This window comes from Osmerus mordax, chromosome 22 (genome assembly GCF_038355195.1).
Source record: "Osmerus mordax isolate fOsmMor3 chromosome 22, fOsmMor3.pri, whole genome shotgun sequence".
In the NCBI taxonomy this organism is placed as follows: Eukaryota; Metazoa; Chordata; class Actinopteri; order Osmeriformes; family Osmeridae; genus Osmerus; species Osmerus mordax.
The window spans coordinates 8,911,612-8,927,482 of NC_090071.1; the positions used below are offsets into that span (position 1 = coordinate 8,911,612).

Below are 15,871 nucleotides of genomic sequence, written 5' to 3' on the forward strand. Positions count from 1 at the left end.
CTGCTACGTGTAGGTGTATTGATATCTCGAGCCTTCAGTCCTGAATCTTCTTCTGACTCAGGCAATGAGACCAACTCCTCCGAGATGACGGAGACCTCGGAGCAGGCGGCCCTCCACAAGCTCAACGAGACCACCGTGCGGCTGATGATGGCCACCCGGGACGGCTACCAGCCTCTGATCGAGGAGCAGACCGATTTCCCCACTTCGCCCAGGTCGGCGGGCGCCACCCAAAAGAAGCCCCACAGTCCCTCTCGACACCGGGACGGAGGGCCACGGTCGTCCCCCGTGCCTCCTAGACCCGCCTCCCAAACGGACATGCAGGTGGGCACCGACGGCACGGAGCCACGCTTGAACCCCGCTTCCATCAAACGGCCCAACTCCGTGGCAGGTAAGCGCCCCAGGAAGTCGTCCGACTCCTCCAACGGGAAGTTCAACACGTTCAGCACGAGAGAGGGCCACAGGGGCGGCGGCCACCTTGACGCGGAGCGCACTTCCGTCTGTGAGACCGTTCAGAGGAGACCGCCCCCTCCTCTTCGGGACAACTCCATGGCGGAAAGCCTCGGCTCGAACAGTGTGCCGAGGGGCCATCGCAGCCTGCCCCGCCCTCCACCCCCCGCTGACCGCAGAGAGCCGGCGGAGCTGAGCGAGGCGACCGGTGGCGACGGCGCCTCGGCTCTGGGACGCGAGGAGGAGCACCCGATGGCACCTCCTTTACCGTCTCCCACCAGGAAGCAGCGGGACCCCGGGCAGACGGAGCTGCCGGGAGAGCAGCCCCAGGCCAGGCAGGGCGTGGCCCGGCTGTGTGAGTACCACCTGGCCAAGAGAATCTCCACCCTGCACAGCGAAGGCCACGGCTCCCTGCAGAGCTCGCTGTGTTCCTCTCTGGATGCAGGCTGCAGCCCGGGGCACAGTGCCTGTCCCACCCCCACCGACTCCCCCCTCATAGTCCCTGACGGAAAGCACCCTCTATCCAGCTCCTCCACCTCCCTCCTCAGGGTCCTCAGCTACGAGGACAAGGCCCCACACGGCATTCCCGGCCAAAACCCCCAGGGCAGGGACCTCCACCCCCACGCGGACCCCGCCCTCCTACGGAAGATGCTGCCCAACATTCACCCTCCGGGGTCAGAGCCCAGCAGAGAGGACTCCGTCCGGAACCTCAAGATGAAAGAAACCACAGGTACTGCTAGAAGGAGTAACCTTCACAATGATCTGCATGCCAAGCCAGCCTGTTTAAGGGGTGTAAACCAAAAGGAGGGGAGCGAAGCGTATAGGCAGTTGATTAACTACCTGACAGTAAGCCAGATGCACCAAGGGGGCCAGTTGCACAGTGCAGGCATGGGAGGCGGGGGGGTGAAAAAAGACTCGAGGAAGTTCATTACCAGTAACGCCCAGCTGATAGAGATGGTCAGAAATAAAGGGAACACCATTGCCCGATGTCCCTGCATGCCCCCCTCGTCCTCCCCCTTCCTCAGCCCTAATCTAGGGAACCCCAATCCCAATACAGCCGCCCTACAGCGGGCTAGCAAAAGCCCCCGGCCGTACCACTCTGCCACCCTGCCTGCCAAGCTGAAGAACAGTCCTGACTTGCATGCTCAGAGACCGACCAACAGTCTTGAAGTGAGGCACAATAGCGCCGAGAGGAGGAGCTCCTTTTCCGGCATGGAGTGCGAGTTAGAGAGGGCCGTCGACCCCGAGCGCTTCCTGTCCTTGTGTAAGAGGGACGGCGTCCGCGAGGGGGGCGTCAGCCGCCCCCCCTCCAGAGCGCGGAGTGTCATGTCCCAGGTCAGCAACCCAGAGGACTGGCTAAAGTCTGACTGCAGGACGAAGCATGCCGTCCGGCAGGCTCTTAATGATTCTCTCTGTTTCTCTACCGCCCCTAGTGTAGCTCGCACTGAGCCGCTGGGAACGACACTGGGAGCGGGGGACCACCCATCGGCTTTTACTAGGCAGGCTAGAACCTGCGTCGCGGCCACCGCAAACCTAGCCCCTCCGCCACCTCCCCCTCCTCCTCCTCCCCCTCCGCCACCTCTGCCAATGCAAGCGAACATGAGCTCCAGAAATTGCATCGTGCCAAAGCAGGAGTCCACCGCGCAGTACAGACAGAACCACATCCAGGCCGTCAACCCCGCCTTCCGTCAGGGCGAGTCCCGCCCCAATAGCCTCCAGCGGGGCAGGGAGCTCAGGCGCAGCTCCAGCAGTGTGACCGCCGGCTCTGGGAGTGTGGAGGTTCTCTTTGACAAATCCCGGACCGGAAGCCAGCAGCAGATATCATCCCAGCAGCAGGGCGAGTCCAAACTGCAGAGGAGGCCCACGAGAAAGAGGCTGTCTAAGAGCTACTCCCAGGGCTCCGTGGCCTCCCACACCACCTGCTGGTCTGCTGGGACCAGGGACAGCAGGAGGGCCTCAGTGGTGTTCCCCCTGCACAAAGACACCAAACACCTGAAGGCCTCCCAGAAGCTGGACACCAGCCCCTGGAGGTGCAACGGACCCTTTAGCTACTGCTTCTTCAAGCGAAAGAGCCAGGCGGAGGAGGACGAGGTCGAGGTGGAGGTGGAGAGGCCCAGGCGCTGTCGCGGCGAGCTGGATGAGTCGCCGTCTCCCTGCGGCCCGGGCCCGGGCGGCTCGGCCCTGGACGCCGCCGGCGACCAGCTGTACGGGGAGGTCCTCGACAACATGAGCTTCAGCGACCGCCTGGCGCGCATCAATGCCCTCAAGGACCACATGTACGTCTATCCGTCCGGATTCGCAGAGGTGCGCCGGGACGCCAGCGAGCTCATAGCCCTGGTGCGCTCCAGCGTCGGAAGGGGGGACCGGGGCATCCAGATGCCCCAGGTCTCGGACCTGTCCCAGTACAAGCAGCTGCTCTCCATCGAGTCCAAGGAGCTGGGCCGTGCGTGCCGGAGGATGTCCCAGGCCCACGGAAGCCCCGAGGACATGCTGCTGGCGGTCACCTGCAGCTTCCAGGTGCTGTGCTGCCTGTCGGAGGCCTGCATGTGCCTGGTCAGGGGCCTCGGCCCAGCAGCTTCCCAGCAGCAGAGGGAGGTGGTGGCCAAGGTGGACGAGGTGGTCATGAACTACATCTGTCTGCTGCGCGCAGCCGAGGCTGCAGCCATAGGAGCCCCCGGGGAACACAGTGTCAAAGCCCTGGTCCGTCACTCCAGTACCATGGCGGCCATAGCCAACGCGCTCACCCGCTCCCTCAAAACGCTGCTTAACAAGTAAACGCGTCTGTGCTGTAGGCATCGATTCGTGTCGAGCTCATTTGCTAAGCCATCCAGTTTCAGAACTTTGTGATATTACTATGACATCCTTCTTCCTGTGCATAACTTACTCTATATGAATAAAATGTACATACACTCCCTAAATATAGACATTTCAAGAGGTCATTTAGTAGGCAGGCATCTGATCTACTTTATTTACTCTTTGAAATGTTATTTATGATATAGAGTAAGTTCAAACGCTGAGAGGTTTTATCAATACTATTGATCAAGCATCAAACTGACACGCTCTTACTGTATTTTTATTTCGTTTTTTGTGTCTTTTTGTGTCTTTTTTTTTACAAATAGAGAGGGCATAAAACAGTATATAGTGAAAAGGATTCTAAAATATAAGTCAATATCCAAGAGCATTTAAACAGTTTGCTATGTTTAATCTTTAAGTTATTTAATGATGTGTTTAGATTTGGACTCCATGTTGTCCCTATCTATTATGTACACGATGTAAAACAATACATTTGTTCCTTTGACTACAATATTAAATGCCACTCAATATTTTTTTCAGCGTTCCTCAACCTATTAAAATGTTTTACATATAACGTCTCTGATTCCATTGTGTTCACTGGCAGTTATCTAATATGTTTCAAAATATGTTACAATGTTGGCACATATAATGCCTATATGGATACAGAAGGTGTTTAACTACAGTCTTTACTCATGTTGACATCAGTTGAATAAATGGTTGAATCTGGATTCTCAATTGGTTAACAGAAATGTTTCACAGATGTTGTATGGTTTGTATTGCAACTAAAACAATTTAATTCCAGCTAAATGGAGTTTATGTACCTGAACTCATCTATTCAATGTGCAACAATCTAACAAGTGCACAAGTTAATTCACAGCGTGATGCATCTCATGTGACATCAGTCAGATAGGGAGGGCATCTCCAGTGAATTAACAAAGGTCTGTGTGAGTGAATAAAAATGGACTTGAGGTATCAGATGACTACATTCTTACAGAAAGATCAAGTGAGGACGGGCTCCGATAAGAGTTGTTACTTTGATTACTTTTAATTTCACTTACATTAAAGAACAACCAACATGTGTTTTTACTGTCAACTAAGAGGTTATCAAATGTATAAGAGACCTCAATCTACTGAATGCGCAAAGTCACAAACATATAATTACAACGAGCAATAGTTAGAATTTCATTTTGACTTCCTTGAGAGCCTTTCAGTGTGAGATACACTACCACACACCCTAGTCATGGAATGACACAAGAGGACAGAAAAATTAAGGTAGGTGTATTACTGAAGTCTGCTTACAAGTCATTATCATGCCATGTCATTCATATCAAACGTTTAATGTAATGTTCTGTAACACAGTGAATGGGCCTCACATACCCATCAATCACGGGATGAATCTGGTCAATGAAACCAAGGCACTTTCGCCATTGCAAGCAATCTTAAGAAGGTTACTTCCTGTTAGCACTGTAATATTTATTTCGCAACTTTGTACGTCAGGGTTCCTAACTTAAAATTGTGTGCTTATACATAATACCACACGTTTGCATTGCTTTCTTATTTTAAATTTTACATATATATATATATATTTATGTAATAGATATATGATAGTGTAATAGATAGTATCATACTGTAAAACATATTTTTTAAATGGACTTTGACCATCTGACCCTTTCTTCTTATTATTGTTATTATTATTTTATAGCTTAGAACTAATAACGAGATAGATATTTTTTTATTACTTACTCTTTACCGTGGTCTAATGGATGGGGATTGTGCCACCGAATCATCATTATGCTCTTATTTTGAAGGCAAGTTCGCCAAACAGGAAATGCAGTTATTTCTTTTGCTGGACTACTTTAGCCCAATTCTACAGTACATTCTCTGACATTACTATTTTTGCTTACGGAAGTGCATTAGTTTCATTGGCCAGAATCACCTCTTGATTGATGGGTATGTGAGCCATACCCACAGGGTTACGGGAGGACCTGAAAATAAAGGTGACAATGTCACTACAAAACATTTTTTTCATGACATGAACTGTTTGTTGACCACAGTGATACACCTACCTAAATGTTTTGGTCCTCTTGTGACATTCCACGACCAGGGTGTTTAGCTGACACTGCATGGCTCTCAAGGAAGTCAAGAGGAAATAGCTGTTGTATGCTATTATTGTTTTTTGCTTTCCTGTTTATATGACTTTGTACATTTAGTGTATAATTGAATCTCCTAAAAAATATATAGTTCTCTTGGTTGATAGGAAAAACACATTTTGGTTGTTTTGAAAATGTAAGTGAAAAACAATTTGAACAAAGTCAAATCTTTTATCTAGGTCCTTGTTGGAGCCCCTCCTCACTTGACTTTTCTGCAAGATTGTAGTCATCTGATACCTCAAGTCCCTTTTTATGCACTCACACAGACCTCTGTTAATTCACTGGAGATGCCTTCCCTGTCTGACTGATGTCACGTGAGATGCATCACGCTGGGAATGAACTTGTTCACTTGGCTTGAATAGATTAGTTCAGGTTCATAAATTAAATTTAGCTGCCATTAAATCATTTGTAGTTGCAATGCAAACTGAATAGTCAGCGGACACACTATGAAATCAGAGACATATGTATAAAAAAAGATGTATAAACACAAGACATTTTTTCTCAGCCTCACAAATTGAGGATCCAAACTCCACTATTTATTCCTCCACAGTCAACATGAATATAAGCTGTAGTTAAACATATTTTGATACCCTTCACCCTGTTGAATCCATTTCACCCCCATGTTGTGAGGCCACATCAGCTAGTTTCTTCAGCCTACAGACAGAGACAACTGTTATCTCATTGTGACTGGAGGCCAGGTAAGATACTTCCTTTACCAGTGTTGATCGTGAACGTAGCACTATTATTGCATATTCTTTTTATTTTATTTTACCTTTCTAAATCAATTTCACCATGATGAGAGAGCACAGGAGCTGGTATTCTCACCATTACAATTTGAACCAAAACATACTTACTACATTGACAGTTGATTTAATAAATGAAATACATCTCAATAACAATGTATTGCTGTTTTTTATTTACTGTAATTTGTTTATTTGGGAAACTAGGTACTGTTGCCTTGTCATAACCTTTATTTTGAAAAATGTAAGAAATCAACCGGAAATGAAATCTCTTTGAGGTTGGCTTCACCCTGCTTACGTCTATCCTCCCATGCACAACTGAAATGCAAAGGCAGCTGCAATAACCTTATACTTTTAGACTTAACCCATCATTTGGGGGAAGCATTACATCGACATATCTACTCTTGTAAAACTAAAGTGTACACTTATTTCGGACATGCCCAACATCGTGCTTTTCAGTGGGAGCTCCCACCACGATTTATCACAGAAAGTAGCAGATCGACTCGGACTGGAATTGGGAAAAGTGATAACGAAGAAATTCAGCAATCAAGAAACATGGTATGTTTAACGAATTGCCATACGTATCTTGTTTCCCTGTAAGGATTGTTTTTCGTATGTTACCGAAGCCAGTTTAATACCTTGCTCTAAGCTAAGCTTATAAAGATCTTGTTTAGTTAGCTAGCGTATAGCCGCGTTAGACACATGTGCGCGCATAGCAGCGTATGCGCGCAAATGTGTCGGCGAGCTAGTTAGCAAGTCAACGCGTGAAACTGAATCTCCATCTCCGTGGGGAATGATTCATGCAGTCATTTTAGGTAACGATGGTGTGTGGTCGTGCCCATTTTTCTTCCTAGCTTAATACCACACTGTATATATAGTTAAACGTACACGGATTGTTGTTATTGCAGCATCCCACTCAAAGCACAACACTTGTGACGCTTAGTAGTCCGCATGTAAACACTTTTTTCAGACAGCTTGCCTCCTCTTTGCATTTGTTTTAAGTATGTTAACCGGAACATTGTTTTTGTTTTAAGTAAACGTTTGTTAAATGATAACGAGCCATTTTGTGTCTTGTAAAGACTTGAGACCGTTACTCACGTTAGGTACTTTGTAAAAAGATATCACATGCATTCAATCTGTCTTCAGTGAAGACGCTTCAGCAGAGGCACGTCGACTTAGATAAACAGCAATGTTGTAGAGCACACTTAAATACGTGTGGTATGTAATTTGTGTTAGAGGTTCCGGAAAATGTTATCAATCAGACAAAATAGTCTTTATCTAAAAGTTGAGAGGATTCCAAGGCCTTTCCCATGAGTTGCCTCAGAGGTCGAGTTTGTTTATGAGTGAGAAAGTAGCGCTGACTGAACAGTAGACAATAACAAAGAATCAGAATCTCAACCTTGAACTCCCTTAATTCACAATGATTTTTTCACACGCACTCGGAAAAAAAATTCAACAATATTTGATTTTCCCAAAAATACTTAAGCTATGGCGGGGCAGTAAAAGAACACCGCATTTGGATTAAAGTAAAATGTTCTCTTTAATATGAGGCTTTGATGTAAACTGTGACCTTATGTGCCCACATTGTTTATTCCCATGCGTGATTTACCCATTGCTTGTGTTGGGAGTGTTACAAACCAGACTTGCAACCCCTTTGTCAGAGGATCACATGACATGCAGAGGTGGATGGGGGAGGGGGCACTGGAATGTTTCACACGTGCCCTACCTTTTCACTTTTGAGGTCTATGACATTCAAATGCCAGGTCATCAGTGTATAGTGAACCCAGGCCTGTGTGCGGTGGTATTCTCGCATTTGACTAGCTGTGCTTGCGTACATGATAATGAGGACACCCACAGAATAGGGCCCTTGTGAGTAAGGTCACACGTCCTGTAGTCACCTATGCAAACAGTACCATCATCAAGTGCTCATGCAGCAATTCGAAAGTAATGTTATGGTAATGCTATTGTCCGTGTTGACACTGAAGATGCTGGACGTTTTTGGCATTATTTTTTCCACAGCGAGCTTCCAATGTTTTCAAAGTGTTCTTCTGGCGTGACCTTTTCTTTTGTTGGTTGTCACGTACAATGAGGGTCAAGGTGTGGTTGTATTGAATGACAATTTCCATGTCGGTTTAATAAGTGACTTTTTAGAATGCTTCTTTTGTCATTTATTTGCCGTTAGATTGAATGTTACATTCAAACTAGTCTTTAGTACACACAGAGAGTGTTAATTAGTACGAAACCGAGCCAAGGTAACTGCATTTTCAGCAAACTGTGTTCATATACACAGTCCAGTTTGTAACATTTTCAGTGGACCAAAGGGCTTAGATTTAGTCCCGCTTGTGCCCGGCACACCAGCGAGGTGCTGTGTGTAATGCCGCCGTTGACCGTCCCGCTGACCCGTGTTCTGTCCGTGGGCCCAGCGTGGAGATCGGGGAGAGCGTGCGCGGCGAGGACGTGTACATCGTGCAGAGCGGCTGCGGGGAGATCAACGACAACCTGATGGAGCTGCTCATCATGATCAACGCCTGCAAGATCGCCTCCTCGTCCCGGGTCACCGCCGTCATCCCCTGCTTCCCTTATGCCCGACAGGACAAGAAAGACAAGGTAAACACAGGGGGGGAACATTAGGACCACGGACAAGCCCCATTAGAACCCCCTGAAGCACACCAAGGGCCAATGGGGAAATAGGAAGGAGTGAATGGTTCTCCAGCCTTGCGCTGGTCAGAGTCAAGGAACAGTATCTTTTAGCCGCATCGCAAGGTCAACACGACTCAGCTACCAGGCACGGTGAACACAAATAATACGGCCGGCTACTACGATAATACTACGGTGCAACAATAATATCTCAACCGCTTAAGTGTATAGCAACAACATCGCAATTACAGTGGCTAGCTGATTAATGTGTTGTCAACAACACATAATAGTGGATTAGGGCCCGCATGAGCTCATCAGGTGTGAATTTGAAGCATCTGTATGGGAGCACTCTGAGTGAGTAGGCTGCTGTTGACTCGTCATAAAAAACGTCAGAAATGTCAGACATTATGACCCAGGGCAAAATAGTTCATGGCCCGCTTATCTTGTAAATGATTGTCTCAAATTGCTTCAGTTGTCGTGCTACTGTGACCAGCGCAGCAGAGAAAGTTCAGAGGCAGCTGAAGTCCCCCCCCTGCAAAGGCCTGTTGAATACAAAAGGCTGCACAGTGTTGCCCTTCTCGCTGTCGTTGAATACAAAATGATTTGAACTAGGTGAGACCTACACATAGGGAAGCACCCTCCCCCCGATCGCATGAAGGTGCAACATGTCAGAGTCAAAGGCTCTCTCAGTCAGTGATGCTGATGACCCACATTCTCATTCTCAGCTCTAGAATGTACTGTTCCGTTCCCAATAAATCCCTTATAGCGTATTTGTACGTTTAACCTGACATTCTGAAATGCATTTGTGGCATATTGTACGCTTGATATTTTTTTACCTAGTCTTATTTGATATTAGCAATTGGGTGAATGAAGGATGAAGAAACGTATCGGTCAAAGTCGCAGAGAAAAGAACGTGCCTGAAGGTTGACACTCCTTACGAATCCTTCTGCTTCTCTTAAACCTTTCAGTTCAAACACAGCGGCTCGTCGTTACCTGCAGAACATGAGGACTTGCCGTGTTGCCAACAGTAAATCTGACTCCATGTATCTCCATCTGTGGCTTTTAGAGTCGTGCTCCCATCTCGGCCAAGCTCGTGGCCAACATGCTGTCTGTGGCCGGAGCTGACCACATCATCACCATGGACCTCCACGCCTCACAGATTCAGGTGAGCCCTGGTCACACAACGGTTCTCCTTTTGTTGTTCGATAGCACCCACATGCTAATGTACGAGGCCATTTGCCTGCTGCTGTGCTCATTCACCTCTTTTCTGTCGCTCTCCAGGGATTCTTTGACATCGCCGTGGACAACCTGTATGCGGAGCCGGCCGTCCTCCAGTGGATCCGGGAGAACATTCCAGAGTGGAAAAACTGCATCATTGTATCTCCAGATGCAGGTGGAGCCAAACGGTAACTGGTGCACCAGAGAAGAAGTTCAGAGTTGTTAGCACAATAGGAAGTCGACTAAGGATACCAGCTGCCTCAAAATGTTTGTAGCCTTCATGCTGCAATTGTATTACTCAGTTTAGCCTGAAATGTAGAAAGCCCCCAGTAGAGAGGCTTAGACAGTTTGAATGGTGGCGTTTACCGGTAAACGGTTTAATGGTGGCGTTAACCGGTTCACGGTTAGAGGTGAAGACAGTAGCAGAATAACCATCTTGGAGGTAGGTGCACGCGTGGAGGTCAGCAGTGAATAGCTCCTTTGTCTATAGCCCACTCGTTCTTGGCCCAGTGAGATAAGCCTTAGATTTCTGCCTAAATTCCTGATGACATGGGCCATTCCCCATTGCTACTGTAGTTACATCTCTATTTTTTTTTCTGAACTCCTTGCCTCGCCCCTGAGATTTATCACACTGTTAAAGGGTATGCTAGAGCGAGTCAGTCAAGTTTTTCCCTCCCTCCCTCAGTGTTACATCCATCGCCGACCGTCTGAATGTGGAGTTTGCCCTCATCCACAAGGAGAGGAAGAAGGCCAACGAGGTGGACCGCATGGTCCTGGTCGGGGACGTGAAGGACCGCGTGGCCATCCTGGTGGACGACATGGCCGACACCTGCGGCACCATCTGCCATGCCGCCGACAAGTCAGTTCCGAGTCTGGTCTTGTTTCCCCTACCTGTCTTGCCCTGCCCGTCCTATCCTGCTTTTCCTGCTCAAGCTTTCCTGTTTACTCTCTCAATGCTTCATCCATCCATATCTTACACGCTTGTCTTCCTAGGCTCATCGATGCCGGAGCCATAAAGGTCTACGCCATCCTCACGCACGGCATATTCTCGGGGCCGGCCATCTCGCGCATCAACAACGCCCCCTTTGAGGCTGTGGTCGTGACCAACACCATCCCCCAGGAAGAGAAGATGAAGTCCTGTCCCAAGATACAGGTAACCCCTCTTTCCTTCTTTTCTGACATCGTGTTTCGTGCATTTGCAAGTGATCTATCACGCTTCCCGGGACGTTTTGGTCGGCAAAGGTACCGCCGTCGAGATTTCCCAGATTATAGAATTTAGAATGTGAAATGCATTTACCCTAAAATGACCATCACTGTCCAGCTAATGGCGTTTGTGCCTCTTAGGTGATAGATATATCCATGATCCTGGCTGAGGCCATCAGGAGGACCCACAATGGCGAGTCTGTATCCTACCTCTTCAGCCACGTGCCCTTGTGAAGAATCAGAGGCAGGAGACAGCCGAAGGTCACGTGACCTCTCACTTCTAAGTCCAATCAGCCCACAACTTCAGCCACAAGTATTCAGAAGTCCTTCAATCCGGACACTTTTTTGGGCCATTTGCACGTGGCCAGCGCTGAAAGGTCACGCCACACAATCAACCTCGGACATTCCACACCAAAAGACACAATAAATGTCTTCGAAGACCAACAAGTTTTCATTTAATGTGTACCGTGTTAGTTTATGTTGTAGCATTGTATTGTTTTCCAGCACGTGTTTTGCAAGCCTTGAGACATCCAGGGCGTGGTTGTCACTTTAACCAAAGGGTCTGTTGCCTTGTCATGTTCCTTTGATTGTAGATCATGTTGTCCACGTCGTCGTAAATGAAGCTGGCCATCTGTGTCGCCATCATTGATTTTCCCCTCTGTCGGCTCTGTCCTGTGAGATGGATTACTCTTGTTCAGCGATGCACCTTTCTATGTCCTCAAGGTTCGCTCTTTTGCCACTAAATACCAGGAGTATTCAAACTGGGTTACTAGGTTCAGAGAGCTGCCATATGCAGCTGAAAGTCAGACAAAAGTCAAATAATGCAATATTGCATTTAGAGTATGTGCTTCTCCTTACTATGTATTCACGGATATATGAATATACTGCAGGGTTTAGAGGGAGAAGGAAAAGGCTTTTCATCAACGGCTGAATGTAAATCTCGCTGATGTGGCACTTCTCCCGGGGACTGTAAATTCTTAAACTTTTGCTACATGTTCTGCAACCTTTTTAGTTTTGAGCCATGGATTTATTTTATTTTAACAAGAGTAACACATTTCTTCGTCATGTCACCTCACCAATCTTTTCCCTGGCGTTTCAGCCCCCCCTAGTGTTAGGAGGCACCCACTGCAACATTCCCCCCTGTTTTGATTCATCATCCTTTTCCTTGATGAAGATAAAGAAATATCCACTGATTGTTACTTACCTTTAAACACAACCTTTAATATTACTGTTCAAGTTAAATTTTCTTTTAGAATGTTTATGGTTGTACATCCCAAAAGGTCATGAATATGTTTTAAGTCTTAATATTTGTCTTCTTGGTTTAGTAGTTATATTTCACTGATGTATTGAGGGGATAGTGAACATATAAAAGCTTAAGTTAATTCTCGCAATGTCATAATGTTCTGTGATGTGTCATTGCTGTTTATTTTCCCTTAAATGAATCTTAACGGTTTAGCTTAGAGAGAAATGGTTGGCATGAAGCCACTTCTTTTTTTTTTTTACATTATCATTGACAATAAAGCTTTGGCAATGACTTACTCATCCAGGCTCAGTGTCTTTAATTTGTGTCGTTGGTCTATTTTAGTGTTAAAGCCCTTCATGGGTGTAGATGTGGCTGTTCAATGCTTCGACATGCAGAGAACGGGCGACGGTGTTTACACTAAGGGTCTCCTGATTGATGGATCCCGTTTTGGTTATAATTTCCAGTTATTGCAAATTAAAGACAAACACAGACACTGTTTGCATAGAAATGCAACTTGGAAGGTTCTATTATAATTAGCGTCTCTTGACGTGGATTTGTTGTGGTGATGATCCCAACCAGCCACCAGGTGGCATACATTTGACACGCTGCTGCATGTTCCTGGACCTCGACTATGAATGTTATGACGAAGAATAAAACAGTTCATACGCGTGTAGACTTAAATTCAGAAGAAAGGTGAATACTATATGGATATATAACAAAACATTAAAAGTAGACCAATTCTATGTAATCATGAACATTGTTATTTCACTAGCACTTGAATGACGAGGAAACTAAAGATGGGAGCTAAACGGTGACGTCAGGCTTTGTCATAGGGTATATAGCCTATGCTTGCGCAGAGGCGCGATACACTGCTGCAACGCAAAGACTAGTGAACTACCACTGACTTACAAGTCAAACTTCGGTAAGCACATTTTCTGACTTTTTATTCAAACTGGAACACAAATTACATTTTTTTTAATTTGTTGATTGGACTGATATTTTGCTAGAAAAATGAGCATAGTGCGTACAATTCTTAATATTAAGGGCTGTATGCGTTTATTGACAAATGCCACCAAGGACAAAGAATGCAATTCGATATTTTTATTAATTCAGCTCTATTTTGGCTGAAATTGTACTTGTAGTCTGAAAACAGATGATTCGACGCATGATAATATAAAGTTTAGCAGAGAGAGCTCACCATGTCAGTATATCCTTTGTCATTCTTTGTAGTGGAGATGCAGTCTATTGGCTTAGCCAGATGCTCTGAAATGCCCACAGTGCTTTTCAGATCATACTTCACGGCGAAATATCATTCGGTATCGCAAATTAGTGTTTGGATCTGTTTCGTTTGAACTTATAGCCCAGTGTAGGAGAAGAATGGCAATCAGGGCGGTGGTTCCTCAGATTGCACTCCAGGCTGCCCAAGGGAGGCGACGTGACAAGTGAATGTCCAAATCTTTGCGCATGCACGTGGAATCGAATCCCATGAGCTTTAAGATGTGTAGATATATAATATCTCAATTATTATTGGGTGCAATGGTTGGATATATTGTTACACACAGCCAACCGACATGGTGTTTTTTTTTCGAGGTTCTCAGCATGGGAACTTGCATTGTTATGTAAATGAACATTTTTGAGCATATCGACCGCTATTCATCAGGGGTGCGGTTTTGTTCCCCTATCTGGGACATTGCCGCTGAATTAGTTAAAAGGACGACAGTCGAATCGAACAAGGCTCTGCCTCAGAACAAAAGAATGTAAGCTCAAAGCCTCACACGTTTGGAGAAGCTCTGTAGTTGCGCACTTTAAGAAATCTGCGTGGCTGCGCACAATTAACACGGTTACATTTCTTTGACAGACACTCTTCAATCATGTCTGACAAGCCAAATCTCGAGGAGGTTACCAGCTTCGACAAGACGAAGCTGAAGAAGACTGAGACGCAGGAGAAAAATCCCCTGCCCTCAAAAGAAAGTAAGGCTGCAGTTATGTAATAGACAGATTTATAGTGACTGGCATATGGACATTATTTCCAGTCAGAGGGAGTGATAGGGGCCTAGTCCTATTTGTAAAGGTTTAATTATGTTTACATAGATAAATTAAATGATGAATTGATATTTCAGGTGCACAGAGCATGGTCTTTTAGGTGAATATTCAACAGCAGCATTCTGACTGTCCTCTTTTTCCTCTCTCTTCGCAGCCATTGAACAGGAGAAGCAGGCGTCTTCGTGAAGATTGTCCCTCGTCATGCACTGTACACCCCCTCCTCCCGCATTGCCTTCTTTTCAGTCACTTATTTTAGCTGTATAACTTTGTAACCGAAATTATAAGAAAACAAAAAAAACAAAGCTGCACTTTGAGTGGATGAATTTCATGACCAGGCCCAGGCCCTGACCCTCAGCCCAACACCACCATCTAGAAGGGTTAATGATGACCTGGCCTATCGATGCTGGAGATGAGGAAGTGTTGCCACCGTGAGGGGGGGGGGGGGGGGGGGGGGGAGCCGTGTGGTGGATGGTCCCCATGGTGTGAGCTCCCAGACATCAACAGGCCGAAGAGATGGTTAAGGGAAGGGGGTGTGGCCTCCGACCCAGGAAGCTCAACACTCTCGACATCCAATTTCCTTTTGTGGCTTCTGTCGACCTGTAACACGCGCCAAACTATGGTGTCCGGCTTTTTTAATTTTCTGTTTCGGAATGCACAACTTTTTTTGTTTTTAAGCTGGTAAAACATTATACCCATTGATTAACACCGTTTTCTGTCCAATATTTTTTTTTATCGAAGCGAGGATGTAAAATGGAATCCATCTAGTTCTGGGAGATACTTGTATGGACTTAATTGACGTTGATATTTTTGCAAATGTATGGTATTTTGACCCATTTTTTCAATGTGATTTGGGATAGCTTATCTGTGTTTGCACCCTGTCTCGTAATTAGGAAAGGTAAATACTGGAAATTGTTTCCATGCATTGACTTTCGTCAGTAGATCAAATTATTTGGAGTTTTGTTAAGTCCCAAAAGTCAAGTTATTCTGCTGCAAACCATTACCAATTATGGAAACCAGTCAAATGTTGTAATAAAAAATAATTTGTTATTATGAAGGTGTATTGCGACACACTTTTTTCACTGACCACATAAGAGGTGTGAATGTCAAACATCAGTCAAGGACACACAGACATCCAAAGAGAATTTCGTGTCTCAGTGAAAACACACTGAACGGTGATTGGGTCACAGTAAAAATCTGCAGATGAATCGGTTTCATTGCAGTGGGTATCTTCATATTTGTGCCGTTTCAGATTTTGATCATAGTTACACTGGTACAAAGCGAGCCAAACCAGTTTCAAACTACTGCTCACACCAGATGACCCGTCCGCCTGCTTGCACCTTTGAGTGGCTTATCAGGGGCTTTTCTCTACATGTGTGACGCTCAGCTCCTGCGAGGAC

At 46.1% G+C, this 15,871-nt stretch overlaps 3 protein-coding genes across 3 annotated transcripts in view; all 3 read left to right on the forward strand.

The window, feature by feature from the left end:
• The window catches only part of LOC136966098 (FERM and PDZ domain-containing protein 4-like), a 37,878-nt gene extending 34,133 nt beyond the window's left edge, over positions 1 to 3,745 (forward strand). Inside the window, exon 16 of the mRNA XM_067260477.1 lies at positions 14 to 3,745. Coding sequence (XP_067116578.1) covers positions 14 to 3,222 — 3,209 coding nt within the window. The 3' untranslated portion in view covers positions 3,223 to 3,745. The remainder of the gene's footprint in view (positions 1 to 13) is intronic.
• A 2,689-nt stretch (positions 3,746 to 6,434) lies between these two features.
• LOC136966282 (ribose-phosphate pyrophosphokinase 2) lies at positions 6,435 to 12,730 on the forward strand. Its single transcript, XM_067260753.1, has 7 exons — positions 6,435 to 6,688; positions 8,554 to 8,737; positions 9,834 to 9,932; positions 10,049 to 10,173; positions 10,671 to 10,844; positions 10,979 to 11,138; positions 11,330 to 12,730. The coding sequence occupies exons 1-7, from the start codon at positions 6,567 to 6,569 to the stop codon at positions 11,420 to 11,422; spliced, it is 957 nt and encodes a 318-aa protein (XP_067116854.1). The 5' UTR covers positions 6,435 to 6,566; the 3' UTR covers positions 11,423 to 12,730.
• A 549-nt stretch (positions 12,731 to 13,279) lies between these two features.
• Positions 13,280 to 14,779, forward strand: LOC136966284 (thymosin beta-11). Its single transcript, XM_067260756.1, has 3 exons — positions 13,280 to 13,353; positions 14,290 to 14,402; positions 14,629 to 14,779. The coding sequence occupies exons 2-3, from the start codon at positions 14,303 to 14,305 to the stop codon at positions 14,658 to 14,660; spliced, it is 132 nt and encodes a 43-aa protein (XP_067116857.1). The 5' UTR covers positions 13,280 to 13,353; positions 14,290 to 14,302; the 3' UTR covers positions 14,661 to 14,779.
• Positions 14,780 to 15,871: the final 1,092 nt, after the last annotated feature.